At 44.8% G+C, this 24,534-nt stretch overlaps 1 protein-coding gene across 15 annotated transcripts in view; it reads left to right on the forward strand.

Annotated features, from left to right (window-relative positions):
• The first annotated feature begins 1,730 nt into the window (after positions 1 to 1,730).
• The window catches only part of FBXO21 (F-box protein 21), a 40,523-nt gene continuing 17,719 nt past the window's right edge, over positions 1,731 to 24,534 (forward strand). For 3 of the 15 annotated variants that reach the window (XM_070627139.1, XM_070627143.1, XM_070627140.1), the window contains exons 1-10: positions 1,762 to 2,067; positions 2,898 to 3,033; positions 4,910 to 5,004; positions 11,789 to 11,910; positions 14,419 to 14,565; positions 14,843 to 14,979; positions 15,943 to 16,079; positions 17,001 to 17,081; positions 19,913 to 20,092; positions 21,201 to 21,333. In XM_070627139.1, the coding sequence (XP_070483240.1) occupies positions 1,829 to 2,067; positions 2,898 to 3,033; positions 4,910 to 5,004; positions 11,789 to 11,910; positions 14,419 to 14,565; positions 14,843 to 14,979; positions 15,943 to 16,079; positions 17,001 to 17,081; positions 19,913 to 20,092; positions 21,201 to 21,333 (1,407 nt within the window). In that variant the 5' untranslated portion in view covers positions 1,762 to 1,828. Of the gene's footprint in view, positions 2,068 to 2,194; positions 2,535 to 2,897; positions 3,034 to 3,363; positions 3,507 to 4,909; positions 5,005 to 11,788; positions 11,911 to 14,418; positions 14,566 to 14,842; positions 14,980 to 15,942; positions 16,080 to 17,000; positions 17,082 to 19,912; positions 20,093 to 21,200; positions 21,334 to 24,534 lie in introns of those variants that run through there. The other 12 variants (XM_070627141.1, XM_070627147.1, XM_070627149.1 and 9 more) reach the window with 10 other exon arrangements.

Below are 24,534 nucleotides of genomic sequence, written 5' to 3' on the forward strand. Positions count from 1 at the left end.
TGCAGTCTGTGGCATTTTGTTATGGCAGCCTGAGCTGACTAATGCATGCAGTCACACAGTTTTAAAAAAATTTATGGAGGTGAAATTCACAAAACATAAAATTAAACCACGTAAAGTGATTGAGAGGCATTTAGTACATTCACAGTGCTGGACCACTACCATCTCTACTTAGTTCCAAAACATTTCCATCAGTCCAAAATAAACTCTGTACCCATTAAGCAGTTTCTCCCCATTCCTCTATAACACGGTTTTATTGAGCACTTTCTCTGTACCAGGTACAGTTCTTTGCACTTTATGCAAATGTACTCATTTAATTCTCACACCAGCCCAGGTAGCCAGCATTATTATTATCATCGCCATTTGACTGACGAGAAACTGGGCCTCAGGCTAAGTGACTTGCTTTAGCTAAATAACTGGTTAGACAATTGCAGTCAAAGATAATTATTGAGACTTTGCTATGCGTGGGGCCTGGATCGAGGGACAGGGCATCCAGGGTGAATCAAGCACAGTCCTGATTCTGAAGAATCTTCTGATCTAGCCGGAAAGACACAGGTTGGACAAATAGTTATAAATTAAGTAAATAGTTACAAGATTGCACAATGCTGGGGAAAGAGCCACAGCTGGTGCTGGGGCTGGGGTGAGAGAAGAGAGGGCATCTGGAGAGGTTAAGCGAAGGCACAGAGGCAGAGGAGGAGCAGCTGGAAGGAGGACGTGCTGGCACAAAGCACATGCCAGGCAGTGGGAATAGTTTATATGTGAGGGTCAGAAGCAGGAGGAAAGAGACCAGCCTGGCTGGGGCATGGCTAGTGAGGGAGAGAATGGCTTCAGAGAGGTGAGGAGAGGCAGACAGGAGTCTTTCCCTTTCCAACAACGTTAGGGATTTCAGATTTATTTCTAAGGGCAATAGGGAGCCATGGATGGCTTAACACCATCCCTTGACAATAAGCTTACTTGTTGAACTCCTTCAGCGCATTCTGATTTCCAAGTTGGGAGGAAAACATTACTGAGCCTCCAGATACTGACAACAGATTGTTCTAAATCTGTGTGCCCCCCGAATTGGACTTTGAGCTCCTGGGAGGCAAGGACACCATCTCACTCCCCACTGTATCCCCAGGGCAGACAGCACAGGGCATGACACTGGATTGAGTTTAAATATGTACACACAGAAGGCCCCACTCACACCTGAGTGGTAACCCCTGCTCTGAGGGTTCAAATCCAGGCTCTACCACTTTTTGTCTCTGAGACTTTGAACCAGTGACTCCCACCTGTATGAGTCTGGCTTTCCTTATTTGTAGCATGGGTATAATTACGGTACCTATTCTAGAATGCTCACATGAGGAGTCCTTGAAGAATATACGTCAAGTGCTTGGCACAGTACCCACTCAAGAATACTAGGTTTGTTGTTACTACGGTCAAGCAGAAGTCAAGCGCATCTGGATTAGAATCTAGGACAAGGGACTCTGAGCAACTCTGTGCATCTCCCAGAACCTCAGTTTCCCCATCTGTGACTTGGGCGGAATAACAGCTCCTAGGGTTATCGGGACAGTGTGATGAGCTCATGCACAGGAAGCGCTCAGCCCACAGGAGAAAGATGCGTGCTACCACGACGGTCGGTTCCCGGCTCCCGGGCCCACGGCGCAGCTGTTTCCCAAAACGCGTTTCCTTTCCTTGGCTGCAGCGCAGTCCCGGCGCGCGGCCCGGGCCGAGGGGGCGTGGCCGCGGGCGTGGGCGGGGCGCTGTTGTGCCCGCCCCTTGAGCCGGGTGGGCGGGGCCAGGCGGGGCGCCCCGGCGTGCGCGCGCGCGCGGCGGCCCCAGGTACGCGGACAAGATGGCGGCGGCAGCGGTCGACAGCGCGATGGAGGTGGTACCGGCGCTGGCGGAGGAGGCCGCGCCGGAGGCGGCGGGCCTGAGCTGCCTGGTGAACCTGCCGGGCGAGGTGCTGGAGTACATCCTGTGCAGCGGCGCGCTGACGGCCGCCGACATCGGCCGCGTGTCCAGCACCTGCCGGCGGCTGCGCGAGCTGTGCCAGAGCAGCGGGAAGGTGTGGAAGGAGCAGTTCCGGGTGAGGTGAGCCAGCGCCGCCGCCCGCGCCCCCGCGCTGCGCCCCCGGCCCGGCCTCGCCGCCCCGGCCCCGCGCGCGGCCCCCGCCGCCCCCGGCCCCCTCCCGCGGACAGACAGACAAAGGCCTCAGGCCGCCGGCCCCTGGGGCCCCGGCGCGCGGACCCTCGGGGCCCAGCTTGCGCCTCGGGGGCGCCCGGCCGCCGGCCCTCCCCAAAGGGTGACGACGGTAGTGTCACCGCGCGTCCAGCCCGCGCGCTTCTTTTGTGCCCGACTCTGTGCTAGGATGTTTACATGGATCCGGGGATGCGGCGATCCTCCGCCGTGGAGCCGCGGGCGCAGCATCCCCGGGTTGGTGGCCGCGAGCGCAGATTTCCGTGGGGGACCCGGGATGGAATCTGGCCCTGGCACACTCGCCGGATGACCTTGGGGGTAGCGGCTTCCCCTTTCTGAGCCCCCTTCATCGACTTTGAGAGGTGATCCTGAGACCGACCTGTATGGTTGTGAGATGAGAAGATGTGTAGGGAGCGTTTGCACAGGGCCCGGCTCTTAGGAGGCGCGCAGTAAATGTTAACTGTCATTGTCGTCGCTATTATTGTTGCTGCGCCTGTCCCCATTTTATAGATGGGGAGTGGAGACGCGGCGTTGGTTTCGCGACGCCAAGGTCACACCGTGAGCGGGTGCGCGCGTGCCGGGTGGAGATGGGAACTAGGGCGGTCGCCGGGGGCACCCCCGACCACCAAACCCTCCTGCTTTCCCGGGCTGTCTTTGACTCGTGTCTGCCTGCGCGCCTGCCTTTGAGTCTCTCTGAAGCTGAGGGGGTGTTTCTCTCCTTGTAGGTGGCCTTCCCTTATGAAACACTACAGCCCCACCGACTACGTCAATTGGTTGGAGGAGTATAAAGTTCGGCAAAAAGCTGGCTTAGAAGCCCGGAAGATTGTAGCCTCCTTCTCAAAGAGGTTCTTTTCAGAGCACGTAAGGATCTGTTGCTGTCGCTCGAAGCTTCTGCCTGGTTGTGGTGTCTGCGTCTGGGTCTGGAGGCATTAGCTCATACATAGAGCGCTTTTGGATAGCTCCCTTTTCAGTGCTCTCGCGATCCCTTGCTCACTTAAACGGCTGCAAGAGTCCTTGTGTCCTTTTCCTCCTCTCCAACAACATGAAGCCGTTTGTCCCTGCCAGCTTGACTTTGCTAAAGCCAGAGAGAGAATGGGGGTGGAGAGGGAGGGAGGGACCTGTAACACAGTGTGGAGGGAATCCAGATCAGCATTATTTCTCTGCAAGTGGGTTAAACATATTTTTTTGCAACCTCTGCATGATTTGGGCGATCATCAATGATTGAACACTATAAATTTCACCCAGTTGTTTTCCCAGAAGGGTTGCCAAAATTAATATGGTTCTTGTCTCTGGCTTTGCAGGTTTTACAGTAGTAAACTGCATTATTTGTTAAGGTAACAGGATTGAAAGCTATCTGTAAATCAGAACTATTACTGCCTCACTTAAGTTGTCTTGCATTCATTATCTTGATAAGTTTGTTTGTTTGTTTGTTTGAATATTGCTGAAATGCATGGGGTTTGGGGGGTCTTTTTCGTTCCACAAAGTATCTCACAGATGTTTCCGCATCAGGTCCTGATTCTTAACTTTTTGTAACTCTGGAAAATATTCCACACTAATATTTTAAATTTATTTCCCATTGGGGGTCTAGAAATAGAGCCCATCTGATTTGTTTTACTATCCTGGTTTACTGAAGGTGAATTCCTATTTTCTAATTTTAGTTACTGTTACTTAATGGAGTTCACATATTTAAAGTGTTTTCAAGGCTTTTCAGGTTTTGAAAGGGAAAATTTGAACTTGGGACAAATTTGACCTTATTCCTGTATGGAGAATAAAGCTAGATATTCCCAAGAGTACTTCATTTCTGTAAATAAATGTTTGTTAATGTTGGAATGGATGAAATTTGTGTTCTACTTTGGATAAACTGCCTAAAAGCATTCATAATCACTGATTTTAAATCCTGGTTTAAATGTGTTTGTACACGCATGTATTTGGGTGCTACATGTGTTCCATGCCCTTGGTCATGGGCCACTAGTTTGCAGCCTCTACTTCTAGTCGAGCTAGTTTTGTGTGCATTTTGAATACCCTGTGCCTTTGTCTAATAATGATGAATTGTGTTTTTTCCTTAGCTCCCTTTTTCCCTGTACCACTGCTTAATTAGAAGCCTGTCAAGGACTTTGAACATAGCAGGAGTATACTTAAGATTGATCTGTCGGGGGGTGATTACTTTGGCTCAGGACCCTTGTATTCCTGCATTCTCTGCATGCACACAGGTTGCCATGCAATTTCCTGGCTACTATCAAAAAGAAAAATGAGAGAAGCGATAGAGTATTGAACTGAGGGGACAAAAGCTCATTGGTACCACCACCTCAATTTACAGAGGAGAAAACACGTGCAGTGGGTTGAGTTACGGAAAGCACTAGACTTCTCTCTCTGGTCCTCCTCTCCTAGTTGAGTATAGCGTAGACTGCACAAAATAGGTATTGTGAATTAGGAGATTTTGTATTTCTACTTCTTTTTTCAGAGCTATTTTTTTTTCACATTAGAACTCTGAGTTATCAGTTGCAGAAATTCTAGGCTATGAAAACATAATTAATTTGCAACTAACATGAAGATCTGAACAAATTGTTACTTTGCATGTTACTTTCCACCCAGGGTGGGTGGTACAAGTTAGTGTGGGATAGCTGGTACCACTTCCGTGAACACAAGCATCTTTGTTTGCAACTCAGATTTGTGTATGAGAGTGACAGCAACATTATTACTTGTTATTGAGGCCTGTTTGTATATGTCTTCTTCGTAGGTCCCTTGTAATGGTTTTAGTGACATTGAGAATCTTGAGGGACCAGAGATATTTTTTGAGGATGAACTGGTGTGTATCTTAAATATGGAAGGAAGGTAAGCCATAGTTTTAGCAGACATTTTGTTTGTTTGTTTGTTTGAATAATAACCCCAGAATTAATTGCTGTAATTTGTATGTGGCTAAACCATGGCACTTTGTTTCCAACTATTTCATGTGTTACTATAGTTATATTTTTTTTAGAAATTCTCCGTAAATTAGGTAAATACACTGGGGCAATTGATGTTTAAAGAAACTGTGCAGAAATCCTTTTGGAAAGAAAAGAAAATTAGCATTTAGTCCTACTATGTGCTCTGTGCTCCCAGCCCTTGTGTCTGTTGTGTCTTTGGAGTAATATAAACTTTCTTTTTTAACAGCTCTCCACCTACCACCACCAAATTTGCCTGTCATGAATTGAATCTTTTTTTTTAAAAAATAATTTTTTAGGCATGTCTTAATTTAATGGATGATTTCTTACAATTTCTGAATTTTGCTAAGAAATAATCTTACTTTGGCCATGAACATTTATACATACTTGGTTGAGCCTTTCTTTTATCTCTGCTAATCAAGAAGAATCCATTTTCTCTTGGTTGTTGCTTAAAATTTTTTATGCCTTATATTTTCTGCTACAAAGGTTAATTTCCAGGTTAACTGAAAAATGACTTGGCTTCCAGCCTAACTTACCTAGGAAAAAGATTTTCTGATCTAAAAGTTCTGGAAATGTTTACTAGTGATGGAAGATAAAACTGCTTGTTTAGCATCTTCCTTAAGAGAGATCATTGTGAAATATCTCACCAATAAGGCCTAAGATGTTTTCCTTGTTTTTAAGGGGGTTTAGGAGAGAAACACCTATCAGTGACACAACCGTAGGAGAGGTAAGATGTGTCACTGTTCTAGGCCTTGGGTTAGTTCAGTGCAGAGGTCATTTTTCCGTTTCTATTTTGGTTTATCTATAAATGATTTGAAGTATGATCTAAGAGTCAGTGTTGTGAAGCCTTAAAAATAAAAGCTGACCTGTCTTTTTTACATATATACACATATACTTTTAAATCCGTGAATGTAATATCATACATAGAGTTTATTGGTTGTTTTAGTTTTGATTTGCTGTTTAGTGCAGACTTTGTTTTTTTCTTATTTATGCTATTTTTCCCTTCCTCCCTACTCCATTTGTATTGGCCTTCCCTGCCCCCACCGTTGTAATTACGATGACAACCTAGGTTGTATTGTTCTGTACTAATATACACTGATATATATAAGGGTGGGGGGGAATCATTATTTCACGAAATTGTGATCATAAAATAGGTACTTTTCTGTATCTTTTTTTTCTCATTCAAAATTACCTTATGGAAATCTATCCTAATCAACTGGTAAAAATCGAATTCACTTTTGTTAATGGCTGCATGCGGTTTTGTAGTATATAGCATAATTTCTTTAATCTTCCCAATATTGATGGATGACCGCTTTCTTCTCCATTTTGCGTTACTGTGAAAGGTGATGTTTCTAGTGGTTTCATTTCTGAGTAATAGATTCCTGGGAATGGGTTTCCTAGGTCAGGGTATAGAATGTTTTTGAAAAACCTAAAATAAAAGATAGCATGTTCTTGAACGGGAAGGCTTAACATCACAAAGTGTCAGTTCTTCTGAAATTAATACGTAAACCTAGTGCCATTCCACTTAGAATCCAAAAAGAGTTTTGGGAGAGGAGAGTTTTTTGGTATGTTTAATTGGATAATATTGTCATAAAATGTATACAGAAGAATAAATTCAAAAGAAGAGCCAGAAAAAAATTTTTTGATTATTGCGACAGGACACTTGCATCACTAGATAATGCAACATATGATAACGCTAACTGTAATGAAAACAATACAGGGGCTGGCCCGATGGTCGAGTGGTTAAGTTGGCATGCTCTGTTTTGATGTCTAGGGTTTTGCCGGTTCAGATCCTGGGCATGGACCTCACCCGCTCATCAGGCCATGCTGAGGCAGCGTCCCACGTAGCAGAGCTAGAAGGACCTACAACTAGAATAAACAACTATGTACTGGAGGGCTTTGGGGAGAAGAAAAAAGAAAGAAAGAAAAGGAAAATGATTGGCAGCAGATATTAGCTCAGGACCAATCTTTAAAAAGAAAAAACATACAATGTTTAATAAAAGTAGATAGCCACATCAGTGGCAAAGGATAGTTCATGTCCCAGCTGTAAAAGATAATAATATATTTAAACTTGGAGGGGAAAAGATGGATTAGTTAATGAATGGTATTGAACATAACTGAATATCCATCTGGGAGAAAGTAAAACTTGCATCATGTAAAGCAATTAAATTCCAAAAGATTAAACAACCTGAATTTAAAAATTATCACATTGAAAATCCCTCAAGGAAATAGGAGACTTCATGCACAGTCTAAGGAGACCTCCTTAACCAAGACTGATAATGCAGAAGCAGTAAGAGAATATAGACAAATTATTTTTCAATAAAAAAATAAACTGTATGACCTAAGAAACCGTAAATGAAGTCAGTAGAATGCCTAAAATTTCTAAGAAGAAATTGAAAAATGGACAAAGAATAGCAGGATGACATTCTGAGAAGAGCAAATCCAGGTGTCTGGCAATCATGTAAAAAGACCTTTAAGTTCACTCTGAAATGTTGAATAACAATGAAATACTGCTTTTTCACTTATCAGATTAGCAAAAAAGACTGATTATGCACAGCCAGTAAGAACATACATTGTTTTAGTCTTTTTAGAAGTAATTATCATAAATATGTTACCCCTCGACCTGATATATGTGTTTTGAACCTAAAATAGGGTTGATTTTAAATGACAGGGAATACTGTCACATTTGTAAATATGTTTGGATACTGGTTTCCATGAAGGACCATATTCGTATTCATTCCTGGCAAAGCTTATTGTTTGGATGTGGAAAACATGAGGAGGGAGAGGGGTCGTTTCTGCAAATGCTAAAGCTCCAATCCCTGGATATTTGAAAACAATTTGCATTTATGGTGTTCTCTGTGCTCTTTTTTTAAAAAGAGTGCATTCTGCAGTAAAGATTTGAAACAGCATATTAAAAGGGTATACACCGTACCTGAGAAAATTCACCCAGAATGGCCAACACTGACATGTATTTCAGTAAAACTGTTGGATTTCAAGACAGAAGAGTCCTTTAGGCATCCAAGCAAAAATGATGAAGTCCCTTATAAGGGAAAGAAAATCAGAATATCATCAGATTTTTCAACAGCAGTTCTCTATGCCAGAGGAAAAAAGAGTATGTAAGATACTCAGGGAATGAAAATGTGAGCGGAGGATTTCTGGATCCAGCCAAACTAACTTCCAGGTATAAAGGCTGCAGACAAACTAATCACCTCACCGGAACTCCGGGGACTTTTGAGCTCTTCCCGAGAAATGTGCTAGAAAACGAGCTTCAGACAACGGAAATAATCAGACAGACATTGACATAAGGACTAGTGTGAGCATTAAGTACTTGTTTAAATCCAAATGCCAGTTAATAGAGTAGAAGGTTTTGTATGTAGTAGCCTTAAGCCCTGACAATGTAGAAACAGTACAGCTGTTTAAAAGAATAAGCAGAGAATAGGGGAAAACATAAGCAAAATATTTAGCTGTTTTCAATAATCATCAAGATGATGAAAATATTGGTTTTATTTTTCTGAGGCTGGTGCATATGTGTTTGTGTATAAGAGAAAGAGATGTAGAATAAAGCAAACGAGTAATTATGTTACTGCAGAAGCAGGGTTCTCCTGGAAGGAAAAAGATATAGATGTAAAATAGAAAAAGGGAGAGCCTGGCGCCACGGCTGAGCTGTTAAAGTCTTGTGCTCTCCGCTTCAGTGGCCTGGGTTTGTGGGTTCAGATCCTGGGTGTGGACCTACTCTATTCAGCAGCCACACTGTGGAGGTGTCCCACATAAAAGAGAAAAGCAGAGGAAGATTGGCACAGATGTTAACTCAGGCATAATCTTCCTCAGCAAAAAAAAAAAAAAGAAGAAAGTAAAAACTGTATAATTCTGAATTTGAATCAGAAACATCAGTAGGAACTCGTGAGGTATCTTATATTTAAATATGTGTAGGGGGTGTGTGTGCGTGCACACATATGCACACTAGGCTTACTATCTCCACTGAAAAGTTCTAGCAACAGCAACAACTTAGTAGAAATGATTATCCCTAGTACCCAGATTGTGGTCTTGATCTACCATTTCCCCATCAGAAGCCACCAGGGTTTTTGGGGAAATGGCTGCTTCTAGGTCCAATGCAGGAAATGTAAAAGATGAGCCTTGGAGCATCTTGGAAGCCTGGACCAGATAGCAAGAAAAGTAACAATACTTCATGTCAGAAGCATTCAGGGGCCAACATGAAGAGGCTTCCATTGGATAATAGCATCAGTGTGGATTATAAATAGAATGGATTGATATGCATCAAATATATTTAGCTCCATGAGTTCATAATAATACTTAAGAGCAACTAATTGGTCACCTTTGGAGGATAATAAGAACCTAAATTATTATTTTGAAAAATGATAAATAAAAGGAAAGAAATGAGCATTTACCTTGCCTTTCTTATATACTATGCCATTGGGGGACCAAACAACAGATAAGGGAAAGTTATTCTTTATAGGGGTATGCCAACTAATAAATGAAGAACGGATGGTCGAATTAGAATATCGCTCCTTTGTAACCGCTAATGAATGAACACACTTGGGCATTGAGTAGCAGTGGCTGCTAACATCACAAAAGGAAGCAGTCAAGTGTGGTTGCCTCCTGATGGAAGAACTGGTTACCACCTGTGAAGTAGTCTTGCCAAATGAATGGAGTCCGAATCTGATCAAGCCTCTACATCCAATTTACAGGAAATTCAGAAGACAGAAGAGCATGTTAAACTACACCATATGAAGGCAGTGAACAAATTCCAGACTCTGGGAAACTGCAGGTCAAACAACCAGGTTTCTTCAACAAATAAAATGCAAGGGGAGAAAAAGATGTAGAGGGATCCTGTAGGTTCGGAGACTTAAAAGCCGTCAGAGCAGACTAGTCCTGGGTGTTTGGGGAGTCACATTTGGTGAGAGCTATAGAGAAAAGCAAGGTGGCGATGACCAGAGAGGTGCGGATTGTGATTCTTGTGGAGGCGGGAGGGGAGGGCCCGTGGAGGCCTTCTGGGGTGTCTACAAAGTTCTGTTTCTTGGCCTGAGTGGTAGATACAAGGATGTTTGCCTTATAAAAATTCACTAAGCTACTCATTTGTTTCATGTAGTTGTCTAGATTGACATATTTTGCAACTCAAAAGTTAAAGAGCTGGTAAAATGTAGCTCTGATGATTTTCATTTACTCCCTGCGGAGTGAGAGTCCTTTGTTTCTTTATGAAGTCAGGCAGATAAGCTGATTGCTGTCTCCCTCCTACTTGCCATGACGCTGTGTGTATTTGGGAGATCTGGTGAAGAATCTCGTTGACTCACCAAGTATTTGTTGAGCATCTGCCATGTGCCAGACACTGTTCTAGGCACCGGGGGTACAGCACTGAACAACACAAAAAAACTCTGCCTTCATGGAACTTACGCTCTAGTGGGGAAGTAGGCACTGAACAAAATAAGATATTTATTGCATTGGAAAATGAGAAACACTATAGAGAAATATGAGTCAGGGAGGAGGGGAGGGGAGTGCTGGGGGGTACAGTTTTAAATAGGGAGGTAGGAGAAAGCCTTACTCAAAGGGACGTTTAAGTCAAAACCTGAAAGGAGGTGAGGGCACAGGTGGCAGCTCTCCAGGCAAAGAATGTTCCAGTCGGAAGGAACTGAGAGTACTAAGGCCCAAGGGGAGCACTGGCCTAGCGTGATGAGGCAACAGCAGGGGAGCTGGCATGGCTGGGGACTGGACTAAGGGGGGAAACAGTAGGAATTGAGGTCAGAGAGGTAATGGGGCAAGAGTTTAAAGGGTAGGACTTGGGCTTTTACTTTGAGCAAGGTGGAAAACCATTGGAGAATTTGGAGCAGGGAATTTTCGTACTGTGATTTGACCTGTTGGCTGGAGCCTTCTAGCTGCTGTGTTGAGCATAGACTGTGAGGGACGAGGTTTGCAGCAGGAAGCTCAGTGAGGAGGAGGATGCTGGGACACAGACAAAAGATGCTGGTGGCTTAATGAGTTAGTGAGACGTGTTCACTGTTTTGAAGATAGAACTAACAGCATTGATGGATGGATTGAAGGTGGCTTATGAGAGAAAGCAAGGTGTCAAGGATGACTCCAAGGTTTCTGGCCTGACTGGAGTGATGGAGTTGCCGTTATCCGAGAGGGGATGACTCTGGGAGGGGAAGAAAGCTAAGGTGCTCGCCAGGTATTCGAGTGGGGAGGAGGAGTAGCAGTTGGGTATGTGGGTCTGGAGTTTAGGGGAGAATTCTGTTCTGGAAAATAAACTGGGGGTTGTCAGTGTGGATCCTGTTTGAAACCAGGAGACTGGATGAGATTAAACGGCAGTGAGTGGAGCAGGAGAAAAGCTGCAGGTGCCGAGGGGCCAGCACAGGCTTCCAGACCCCTCGGCCCTGTCTTTCGAGACACCCCCCCGCCGGTCCCCTGACTTGTCAGGTTTCTCTTTTATTTCCATTCACTCAATCTGAAGGCAAACAGATAACTGTTTCTTGAATTTCAGCATGACTCATTCAGTGTTATATCACAAATGCAAGTCCTAAATGGGGCTTTCTGCTCCCTGATAATAACTGCTCTGTAATTGTGAACGAATTGTATTTTTCTCATGAAGTAGACTCTTTACATGGTATGATTAGTGTGAAGTGAAAAACAGATAATTGAAAGTTTTAGTATCTTAATTCTTACTGACCTGTTTGTTTTTCCAGAAAAGCTTTGACCTGGAAATACTACGCAAAAAAAATTCTTTACTACTTACGACAACAGAAAATTTTAAATAATCTTAAGGCTTTTCTTCAGCAGCCTGATGACTATGAATCGTATCTTGAAGGTGAGACTTTAACAGCAGTGTTTCGATACGCAGCTAAGTTGTCCTTCAGAGCAGTAGTGGAAACTGTCCCTGATGCAGGAGCAGGGGGAAGGGGGACTGCGCTCCACAGGCTCCTGGAGGTCTGATCGGTTAGCTAGGCAAAACTATTCAATTTAGAGCTAAGATTTTGTCAGAATCTTTACCTGTCAGCTGAAGAGCCAGTTTTCTAAAGATGTGTTTCAAAGCTTTAAAGCATCATTCCAAATCAGAAATAAATTTGTCCAGTTTTGCCTTCATGTGACCCCAAGCAAATCCCTTGACCTCTCTGGTTGGAGTTTAATGAGGACGAAATGTTCTCGCGCGTCAGTGAGTCTGCTTGTCCGTAATGAGAAGTGAGTAGAAAGAAGTCAAGTGGACAGGCAAAATGAAGGGAATAACTTGTTGTTCCTGCTAAATTGAACAAGAACAAAATGTGACTTTATTTTTAAAAACTATTTAAAATTCCTAGCATATTACACAAACACTCCCATAACTTAAGGTTATGAAATACAGATACGACTGTTCACTTTTGTTCCCTGTTCCAGTGATTTACCCAGTTGGTTGATTTTTTCCTTTCCAATGTTTCTCAGTCATGTCTCCATTCTATTACTGTTCTTGGGAGGGCCGTCACCACCTCTCTCAGCCACAGCTTTCTGAGTAATAGTTGCTTTCACGAGCATCACGCCCTCCTGTCCTCAAGTCAGCCAACATACCACTGCTGGTCCACTGTGAAACCCCGCCTTTTCACCACTCCATGTGAACCGGCAGTGTGGTCGCTGATCGCCGTTCTTATTAAATCTCTGCCTGCTTTTTAGTGCCCTCCGTAATTCGGTCCTCCCCACAACTCCAAGCCTTTCCTCGTTCCTCTACAAAATGTCCCACTTGCTCCAGCCAGGCCCTTGTCCTCAGTGGCACCCTACAGATAGCCCTGGCTTCACATCCACATTGTGGTACCCCTTTTCCTCAGAACTCCCTCTTAAATCCTACTCACCCTCCGGAAGTTCAGTTCAGGTCTCACTTCCGTTAAGTTTCACTGACCTGCAGGATCTACTCCCCTCAGAACTAAGCAGCACTGACTGGTAGACTACCACATCATTTCTGTCTCACGTGTGGACAGGTTGTTTCTCCGACTAGTCACTAAGTTTCTTGCGTTCCTTCTCCTTACGTTGCCATCACTGTGTTCTTGACAGTGCCTAGTGCAGATTCTTGTTGAGTATATGAAAGTCTTATCCAAAAGGAAATGAAAAATCTGTTTCTGTTCACGAAAATAAAATATCCTCCCCACCCTGGAATCTTCTAATATGCATACTGGAGTCGAGAGTCATCCTTCTGTGTATTCCACAGTCGAGAGTGATTTGACAAGCTTTATATTCTGTAGCTTACTTATGAAAACAAATACTTCTTTTTCATCTTCTAAATATAAAGTAATATTATAATTTTCAAATAACCCTTCCAAATCAGTGCTGTGGGCGTTGGGAAGCCTTTGAGGTTTTTAAGTAGTTGCGTGAATGGAAGTTGGCTCCGGGTTTTGATGCTTGGTGACTGAGTAGAATAATCTGATGGCACTGATGAAGTCGAGGAGTCAGAGCGGTAGGGTGGAACAGGCTTCGGAGAAGGGCGGTGCAAATTCCCTCAGCCTGCAGCTGCAGAAGCTTGGTTCCCAGAAGGCCCAGGAGCCAGTCCCTGGCTGGCGGCAAAACTGGAACTGGGGTCTAGGTTGATTGCCACCCATTCAGCTGCTTTCAGCTCCGTAGCGTATGGGTAGGGGGTCAGTATCCTGAGCTGGTTTGAGACCTCTTGAGTTTAAAATGACTCTCTGGCTTCCCAAGTGAAGATGTCCTGTAACCACATAATCAAGTTAGCCCTTCCTTCTCTGGTTGCAGAATTACCGAAGGCCGTGAAGAGTGCTGATCTCCAGGAGGCAGGGTCTGCAGGGTGCTTTGTGCAGCCTGTAGCTGCAGGCCCCTGAGCGTAACTGTCTAGTGTGAAAGTACAGTCACCTCCCAACTCCGCTGACTGGTTCCCCTCCGAGAGGTATAACGTGTGGGAAGGCGTATCTGTCAGTGAGGCTGTCAACTGTTTTGTTTTTTTTAAGTAAAGAAACTGTCTTATCCCATTAAGGTTTTGGAGTTGTTGGATTTTGAACTGCGAGAGAATTAGGGAAAGAGAAGTAGCTTGAAAAGATCACCTTGATAACATTTCTCTCTCTTTGCAATAGAATATAGGAATATGCCATGTATCGTGCAGTTGAGTCCATGGCCTCTGAGAGAGGTTGGTTTATTTAAAAGAAAAATAATCTATGCTCCTTTGTTATGAAAATGTTTGTTGCTCCTTCTGAGTGTCCTAGCAGCAAGGCCTGGCCTCCAGGATGTGAAGCTCATCTGGTGGGATGGCGTAAAGGGCTGTGGCCTGGGTGTCTAGGATAAGTGACAAACTAATAAGAACAGGATGAAAATAGGAATTTATCCTGTAATTCTTGCTCCTTTTCAGGTGCCATTTATATTGACCAGTACTGCAATCCTCTCTCCGACATCAGCCTCAAAGACATCCAGGCCCAGATTGACAGCATCGTAGAGCTAGTTTGCAAAACTCTCCGGGGCATCAACAGTCGACACCCCAGCTTGGCCTTCAAGGCAGGTGTGGAATTGCTTTGGATCCAGCTGTATTTGTAAAAGAACCTAGAGTAATTGGTTAATTTGTGAAATTCTGCAGTGTGTTCTCATCATGTCACAAAAAGGCAATCAACCACATGTTCACCTGAATAATGCAAAAGACTTGAAATACATATTCTTTTCTCCACGTGGATTGGCAACACCTGATGAGTATTGTTAGGACGTTACCATATTACGGGTTTGGGACACTCGTCACAGCCTTATTTGTGCTTATGTCCTCAGAGTAGATCTCTGTGTTTCAGGCGAATCCTCCATGATAATGGAAATAGAGCTCCAGAGCCAGGTGCTGGATGCCATGAACTATGTTCTTTATGACCAACTGAAGTTCAAGGGGAACCGAATGGATTACTATAATGCCCTGAACTTATATATGCACCAGGTAAATGTGGATATATTAAAAAATAATAATATTTTAAGCTCATCTCTGATAAACTGTATATTTCTTGAAAGCAAATACTGTGTCCTTTTCATCTCTCAATGCCCAGTGAAACTCATTTTTGCCTCTCCTGTAAGAACACTGCTGTGGATTTTATCTGTTTTGTCACCGAGTGTCCTCTATATGAAAACCCCTGAGAGAAATTCCTGACTGGAAATGGGTGTTTTTCTGACTCTGTCTTGTCAGCTGTATTGTATGAACAGCAGCGTGAAACTGATGAGGTCTTCTTTTTGCCCAGTTCCTGCAAAGCTGGAGACAGTCTGGCCAGCTATGTCATTGATGCTTAGTTTTTATTTGCTTCCTACTTGGCTCCATTTTCATATCTGTTCTTTTGCTCTATGCTACTTGTATTTTCTTTGGTCATATCTTACACACTTTCCTTGAAATGGCCTTCAATTCCTTCTGGAAGAAGGAGGGCCTAAAAATCATGAGTCTGCAGACTTCACCTGTAAAAGGCCAGACAGTAAATTATTTTGGCTCTGTAGGCCGTGTGCTCTCTGTCCTAGCTGCTCACTTCTGCCCTTGTAGTGTGAAAGGAGGCACAGACAGTACAAAACAAATGAGTATGGCTGCGTTCCAGTGAAGCTTTATATATGGACATGGAAATTAGAATTTCATATAATTTTCATGTGTCACAAAACAGTATTTTTTGACTGTTTTTTTAAACATTAAAAAAATGTTAAAACTCTTTATGCCTGCCATACAAAAACAGGTGGTAGGTGAGATTGGGCCTACGAACTGTAGTTTGTGGACCCCTGATCTAAATAAAGAAAATAGTCATCCACTTAAACCTTAAAACCTAACATCATGCCTGATGCACAACAGGAACCTCGTAAGAAAGTATATTGAAGGAATGAGAAGATATGGTTCATTTCTGTGAAGCTAAAGCATTGTTCTCTCCTTTAGGTTTTGATCCGTAGAACGGGAATCCCAATCAGCATGTCCCTGCTCTACTTGACAATTGCCCGGCAGTTGGGGGTCCCACTGGAGCCTGTCAACTTCCCAAGCCACTTCTTATTAAGATGGTGCCAGGGCGCAGAAGGGTGAGCCATCTCTGACTCGTTCTGGTCTCCACTGTGTTGAGAGCAAGTGTAACTCAGCTGAGGCTGAAGAGAGCACCAGGTGGTGATGGAACTGTTTTGTTTCTTGCCTGTCAGCATCGGTATTCTGGTTGTGGGACAAGGGCACTCTGGGTCTTCCTGTATTGTTTCTCACAGCTGCATGTGAATCTACTGTTATCGCAAAGTCAGAAGTTTAATTTTCCATAGGACTAGGAGTTCGAGGTCTTGTGGGGATCTCAAAGTCTCTTTGTTCCATAGCAGATCAGATCAAAGAGTTCTTAAAGACACTCTCAGTTTCAGTCTTCCATAAAATCTCCTCCCCCAGCCCCACACAAGGGTGGGGAGAGAACAGGGTAGCCAGATGCTTCATTCAACTACAAAGCGAATATTCGTGTTCTCATCGTCAGTGACGCTTGTTTTAGGCCAGGTTGGTGACTGATGTACATTTTCTAAAGCAGGTTAATGAGTTCTGTTTTGTTCTCTTTTTTAAACCTGGTGTCCTATTGGGCATAAAGCTCCTTTTCAGCTGTAGCCTAGCTTTTCTGAAAGAAATAGTTCATCAAATAGGTAGAAAAATCTTGTCTTTAAATGTGCCATTTAGAGGAAAAAGAAACAAAGTTATTTAATTATATCCTGTTCTTTGAAACTGCTTCCTAATGGCGAGCTGTGATAGCCTGTGGTAAAGTGATGAGCAGTCGAAAAGACGTCCCTGAGCTTTGAAGCCTGACTGGGTGTAAACCTCGGCTGCCTCTGAAGCCCACTTTCTTCCTCTGCAAAATGGGGCTAATGTTTTCCATAATATGCTTTGCAGGATTAGATGATGTCAGTGCTTTGCACAGCTAGTAGAGTTTCTGATGCCTACATAAAAAAATGGTACCTGGTCTCTGTATTTCTGCCTCCTAGTGTAAGAAAGAAGACCCATATGGAGTTGGAGCCTCCTGGGGATTCTTCCTTGCCCCTTTCTCCCTCCTCTCCTCTCCAGAGGTAACCACCAGTTAGTTTGCAAGTACTTATTATTTCTGTGCAAATTTTTACAGTTCGTTACCTTTATACATTTCTTTAAATACTGTGTCCAGGCTTCCCTTGTTTTCCAAATATGATCTGTTCTTAAAATGAATTGGATGCTTTCTTTATTGGATAGCAGGCACCCATTTTCCATTATTTTAAATGGGAAAAATGCTGTTTCAGCTCATTCCCTCTCCCTAAATTTTTTCTGTGCTGTCAAGTTGGCTCAGACTCCTAGCGACCCTGTGAATGAGTGCTGTCCACAGTGTCCCATCCTCAGCAGCCCGGCTCAGCTTCTGTAGACTCATGCCTGTGAATGAGTGATATCCACAGTGTCCCGTCCTCAGCAGCCCGGCTCAGCTTCTGTAGACTCATGCATGTGAATGAGTGATGTCCACAGTGTCCCGTCCTCAGCAGCCCGGCTCAGCTTCTGTAGACTCATGCCTCTCGGTGGCTTCCTTGATCAGTCAGTCCATCTCGTACTGGGTCTTCCTCTTTCCCCAGATCTCTCTAAAATGTTCTTAAATGCCTGTATAATAATCCACCGAGGATTTCTGCCTGATAGAAAGCATTTAAAACACCAATTACCATATTATTTACCACAGTGACTTATTATTGAGTACACTGGTGTGTGGTAAGAGGATCATTTTTCCTTTTTGGGCTACAATGAACAGACAGTACAGGGCAAACAAACAATGAAATCATTTGTTAACACCCCAGGCACTTGGCAGAACAAACGTTGAGACCCATAAAGGGCTCTGCCCCCAGGGACAGGCAGGGAAGATAGTGGGAGAGTGCACACTCGTGACCCAGCGGCTGGGCTGCAGGCCTTCGCGTCCTCGCTTGTCTGTACCTGCACTAGGGTCATGTTGTCTTAATTACTGTGGCTTTGCCATTAGTCCTAGTTTCTGGTACGCTGAGACCCACATGGGGTTCTTCATAACTGCCTTGGCTCTTCTTAGCCTTTTGCTCTTCTGTAGATTCAGAAATCAGCCACGACTAGAAGGACCCACAACTAAAAATATACAACTATGTACTAGGGGGATTTGGGGAGGAAAAGCAGAGGAAAGAAAAAAAGATTGGCAACAGTTGTTAGCTCAGGTGCTAATCTGATAATTTGCTGAATAAATTATTAGTGCTAATAATTTGTCAACTCTTGCCTTTTCTGTGTGGACAGTCGTATTGTCTATGAATTGCATCAGTTTTGTTTCTTCATTCTTTCTAGTCCTTATGTGTTTTTCTTTCTTTTTTTTTTTTTTTTTTTAAAGATTTTATTTTTTCCTTTTTCTCCCCAAAGCCCCCCGGTACATAGTTGTATATTCTTTGTTGTGGGTCCTTCTAGTTGTGGCATGTGGGACGCTGCCTCAGCGTGGTTTGATGAGCAGTGTCATGTCCGCGCCCAGGATTCGAACCAACGAAACACTGGGCCGCCTGCAGCGGAGTGCGCGAACTTAACCGCTCAGCCACGGGGCCAGCCCCATGTGTTTTTCTTTCTTACACTTGTCTCACTCTGCTGGCTAGGTCCTCCTGTACAAAGTTGAATAGAAGGCACCTTTGCCTTAGATATGACTTCAAATGGAAGGCCTTTAAAATTTCACCATCAAGCACGATGTTTGGGGGCAATACCTTGCATTAGGATTATCAAAGCTGCCTTCTAAATTCCTGGTTTGCTAAGAGTTTATTAATAACTAGCCATTAGATTTTTTTTTATCCCCAAATCTCTTTTCTGTGTCTACTAATAAGATCATATGGTTTTTCTCTTTTAGTCTGTATGTGCTGAAATAGATTTCTTGATGTCCAACTCTCCTTTCATTCTTGGGGTGCATCTTACTTAATCTTATGGATTTTTAAAAATACATTGCTATGTTTGATTTGCTTATGTTTTATTTAGGATTTTTGCCTGCAGATTTGTGTGTATATGTGTGGTTCTCCTAGACTCATAAAAAGAATTGAAGAGCATTCCTTGTTTCTGGAACATTTATATATGTCTTGCTAAAGGTGGGCTATTAATATGACTCAAGGAAGAAATCTAACTGGGCTTTTTTAGCACCCGAGAGAAAATCTCCTACGTGATTTGTAGTGGGCATAAGATCAAAGCGAAACAGTTGCTCAAGAAAAAAAAACAGAACTACTCCTGAAGCAGACACCCCCACGTCCCCAAACGGCTCAGGAGTCCTCCTAGAGTGTACTGGGTAATGCCATGAGAACGTGCTCATGTGACCGCCTCCCACCACTCCACTCACACGAGAGCATGGTTTGTGGACAGCGCTTCCACGGGAGGAGCAATGTGATCTAGTCCAGGGACACAGCTCTCCGTGGCCTGGAGCATGTTCCCAGCCTGAGGCCATGATGGGCTCGGCAGACCTGTGACCACCTGAACTTGTCTGCAGAATATCTGTGGGTCCGAGCGCTGTGACTTGTCTCATAGCCTCCAGGGGCCCGGGATCCGCAGACGTTCGCTAGTGCTAATCTGTGGAATTAATCCAGGGAACGCCTCAGGCATTCCGTAAATACTCTCTCAACCAGACTTGTGATAGATATTCCTGGCAACGAGTTTTAAAATTAATCTCCCTAAAAAACTGTATTAGATGACATTTATCAGTACTGTTCCTTAAATATCAGCGTATTGCAATGTTAACACGGTAGTAGGTGTATAAAAGGTCAGAGTTTAAACTTGAGACCTTGATATTTTAAGTAGCAATGCTGCTGTGTTAACATTTAGTCTCTGACTTGAGCTGCTTGTTGGGGTTTAGATCTTGCCTTGTCTGGCTCTAATCTGAGGTTGGCTAACTGCGCGCACTCTTGGATAGGGCGACCCTGGACATCTTCGACTACATCTACATAGATGCTTTCGGAAAAGGCAAGCAGCTCACAGTGAAAGAATGTGAATACTTGATCGGCCAGCACGTGACCGCAGCGCTGTACGGGGTGGTCAATGTAAAGAAGGTGTTGCAGCGAATGGTGGGGAACCTTTTAAGCCTGGGAAAGCGGTAAGGTTTTTCTGGTTTGCCAGTACTTGTGCGAGTGTGTGTCTCTGGAGGCTCAGAGTGCCTTACCGAGGACTGTACTTAATGAGCCTGCCTATGATGTGGCCGGGCAGTGGCTGCTGGGTGGCACACTCGGCATATCCGCACCGTCTGCCCACTGGGGAAAACACTGGTCCCCGTGACACAGTGCTATCCAGATTTAAGATGTGCTAAGTGACTGCTCTGAGATCTCTGCAGTGGACCTGGGCACGTTCTCCTTACAAATGCTGAAAGCGTTCTTCTGAAACAGGAATATCTGAGACTGGCACAGATTATTTTAGGGGGGGCAGGCTGTTCTCATGTCCAACTGCTTAGTCATCTTTTAATTTTTACTTTCTTATCACTTTGATAAGAAAACAATCAAAAGTATGACACTGTCTTGCTTCTGAGTCAAAGGAAATTTGTCTTCAGGGAAAATAGAAGGTTGTACTTTGTAGTAATAGTTTTCTGCCTACTGGCAGAATTCTTTTTTTTTTAAATAGACTTTATTTTTCAGAACAGTTTTAGGTTCAGCAAAACTGAGCAGAAGGTGCAGAGAGTTCCCATACATCCCTGCCCCCACACATGCACAGCCTTCCCTGCCGTCACCGTCCCCCACCAGAGGGTTCATGTGCTACAGTTGACAGGTCTCCATTGAGACGTCATTGTCACTCGGAGTCCACAGTTCATGTTAGGGTTCACTCTTGGTGGTGTACGTTCTGTGGGCTTTGACAAATGTATATGCCACGCGTCCACCGTTAGAGTATCATACAGAACAGCCTCGTGCCTGAAAAGTCCTGTGTGCTCCACATACTCAGAATTCATTACAATTACGTCCAGTGTGATTGAGGTGACTACACAATGAACATGCTTCTGATTTTAATTTGGTGCCCATTGCCAGAGTGGGGTCCAAAATTTATATTTCTTGTGTATTTTTTTTTATTAAGAGCATTGTAACTATTTGCTGAACAGAAAGGAAGAATCAGAATGATAAAACATATGGACTTGTGTCAATTACATTTCAAACCTGGGCCTTGAACAAGAGGGTCTTGGCTCACAAGCAGGCGGGGTAAGACAGATTTCTTCCCCCCAGGGAAGGCATCGACCAGTCGTACCAGCTCCTCAGAGACTCGTTGGATCTGTATCTGGCGATGTACCCGGACCAGGTGCAGCTCCTCCTCCTTCAAGCCCGGCTCTACTTCCACCTGGGAATCTGGCCAGAGAAGGTAATTATTTTACCTTGATGCTTTGCACTTGCCTTAGAGAGGGAAATCCCAGCTTGAAAGGCGGCTCTTACAAGTTTATCCTTGTACTAAGAAGGGAGATAAACACAAATCTATCCCCAGTCTCCCAGTCTTGACCCATCAGTTGAATTTTTTTGTCTCCTTTATTCTAATAAAAAACTGGTTCTGTTGCCAAAGAGTTCTCTTTGTGGTCAGTGCCTTAAACTCCCGGAACCGTAAGGCCTCTGCCCTGCCACTCACCCACTGGTGCCCCACAGGTGTGTTTTCCCTGTGTCACCCTGACTCAGCAACAGGGAAGCAAAATTTTAAATGTTCACCGTCCAGCTGTGCTGTCAGAAACTTAATTGAGCATACATAAATACCCCTGCTTGACGTGGGGAAATTAGATCTCAGGTGTGTTCAGTCCGCCTGCTGACTGTCTGAGAGACGGGAAGTCTCTGAGAACTGTTCGATTTGGATGCTGTCCGAGTGGATTTCTCAGCAGCCGGTGTGCCCGCAGCAGGTGCTTTCAGAAGGCCACTGTGCTCGAGGCAGCGCTGCTCCTCAGCGAGCTGTGCGTGTGGCACGTGTAGGAGCGGCTGCACGTTTCCATCACGCACTTGTTTTTCCGCAAGAATACATTGTTAATCCGTTCTGTTTGTTTAGAACGGCCTGATGAGAGAATTGGATCCTGAGCTCTCATAGGGACATCGCCATAAAATCATCTGCCCGTATCGTTGGAGAGTGGGAAAACCTTCCTCGAGAGAGTAAATAGTCTAAACAACATTGTTTAGATTTAGGTAGTCTCGTTTATCCACAGCTCAGAGACCTAAAATAGTTCTGCAAAAGGACGCATGAGTAGGAAAACCCCTAGGCTCCTAGGATGCCGTCTGTGGCCCAGGTGGCAGGTGTCCTCCCGGAACACCCTGTGACCGGGAGGAGTCATGGGAAAACGAGGCTCTGCCGAAGCCACCACCGCCTCCCAGAACCTGCTGTCCAGGAGCCCACTGTTTATTTCTATTTTTTCACTTCATTTGTTTTTAATACTAGGATATACATACTTTTTACTTTCCATTATTTAAGGAATTTCATGGTAACTTGTAAAATGCGAGATGGTTGTAAAGCACGGTTCTTTATAAGTGAGTTCCGTACTTCAGTTACACGTCAGCCATTGACAGGCTACGGCTGACGGGAGGTCTGCAGGCGCTCTGGCGTCCTTTCCTTCCTTCGACCACTGACTTAGTCTAGTGCCCACACTGTAACGCTGCCTCCTGGGGAGTTACCTCGGTACCCCCCTCAGATGGTCAAGACTGCCTTTCTGCCAAGCAGCCGTCACTAGAACAAGTTCCCAACTTGTTACATGCAGAAGAGTTTTCCTCATGACAGCCATTTGTCTGCTGCTGGGGTCAAGCACCTCGGCCACCCCTCATTTGGAGATCGGGAATGAAAAGTGACTCGTCCGCCATGCATCAGACTCCCCCCAACAAACACGCACTCCAGCAAGGGGGACGACACCCCAGACGGCGAAGGAAAACTGGGGCCTCCCGACAGGCGAGAATCCAGGGGGTGCTGAAGCACGTAGAAACGGTTCCTCTCCAGAGGAACCATTCGAGGTGACCTTGAAGGATGGGAAACACTCAGAGGGCAGACAAGTGGGTCACTGCAGTTACCGCCTGGGCATGGCACAAAGTGGCAGAGCTCGGTGTCTGCAGAGGGGGTCAGCTTAGCAAGGGTCTTTGTACACACACGTGCGCATGTGTGCCTGTGAGTGTGTGTCTACCTTTTCAGGGTGTGAGATGAGTGTGGAGGGCTTAGAAGCTTCTTGAGTTTATTAGGTAAAGGGAAGCATTCCTAAACTGGGAACACCAGAAGGTTGTTTTCAGATGAATTAAATCAGAAAAAGCTAAGAAGTACTAGTCCACTTGGTCACTATTTTCATACTCCAGGGTTATTGTGGCTGCGATGGAAATAGTGTAGGATGGTCAAACTTTAAAAAGTCGCTAACACTTACTGAACACCTCATTCCAGCCCTCTGGGGTGGACACTGTTTTTTGCCTTATTACAGATAATGAAACTGAGGCACCAGGAAGTTAAGTAATTTGTTGAGGTCTCCTACGCAGGAGTTCAACCCAGGCCGTTTAGTGCCCGAGCCCAGCCACACCCTGCACTCCGTGGGACAGTGGGCCAAGGCAGGATTGCTTCAGAAAAAGCCAGCAGACAGGCACTTTCTGCTTCCTGCTGCCAAGCCTGCAGCCTTATTCTGGTCCGTGGTTATCCCTTCCCACTAGCTCTACATTTCGGTGGAGACGATGTCCCTCCTGTTTCCTAGGCAGAAACTCCTCCGTGCTTAGATCCCACTCTCCTGCCTTTTCACGGACTACTGTTTTCCTTTATTTCTTCTCCTGTGTCTTCAGCTTTCTCTTTCTACTGTGTGCTGTCAGCATTAAACATATGCAGGTCTCTCCTATCTTTGGGAAAAAAAAACAAAAAGTCCTCCCACGGCAGCCCTGCTGGCATTTCCCTGCGGCTCCCTCCTTATCTCTCTGCTCCCTGCACAGCTAAGATCCCCACTCGCTGGCCATGCGTGTGACCACACTGCGACGGCCACCTGCCTCGCTGCCCACGCACTCCTCAGAACACAGGGATCCGTTCCCACCCCTCCTCCATGGGAGCTGCTCTTGCCAAGGAAGCCAGTGACCCCTTTTTGCTAAATCATTCTCCTTGTGCCAGATCCAGTAGATACTTATCTTTCCTTGTCTTGATCACTGGGGGCCACTCCCCACTCAGCACACTCTGTTCCTTTGACTCTGGGCCCCTGGGTCCCAGGATCGTGCTAGTTCCTGTCCTCCGTCTCTCCCTTAAAGGCTCCACACTGGAGGGTAGTTTCTGGACTTCTCTTTATCTGCACCTTTCCCCCAGGCAATCTCACCTCATCCCCTTCGTTCAGTTATCGTCTGTAGGCTGATAGCTGCCGAGTCCTTGATCTCCTGTCGACCCTGGGCTCCAGACCGACCTATCCAGGTGTCCACCATACATCTGGGCATGGCTGTCTCCTAGATTATTGCGGAGGCCTCCTGCATGGCCTGCTTCCCTCTGCTCTTAGACTCTTTGAACCGTCTTATACACTGTAGTCAGAGTAATACAATGTCAGTTGTGTGTCTTCGCTGCTCAGAACCCTCTGAGTGGCTCCCCCATTGCCTTAAA

The sequence above is a fragment of the Equus przewalskii genome, chromosome 7, assembly GCF_037783145.1.
Source record: "Equus przewalskii isolate Varuska chromosome 7, EquPr2, whole genome shotgun sequence".
Classification (NCBI taxonomy): Eukaryota; Metazoa; Chordata; class Mammalia; order Perissodactyla; family Equidae; genus Equus; species Equus przewalskii.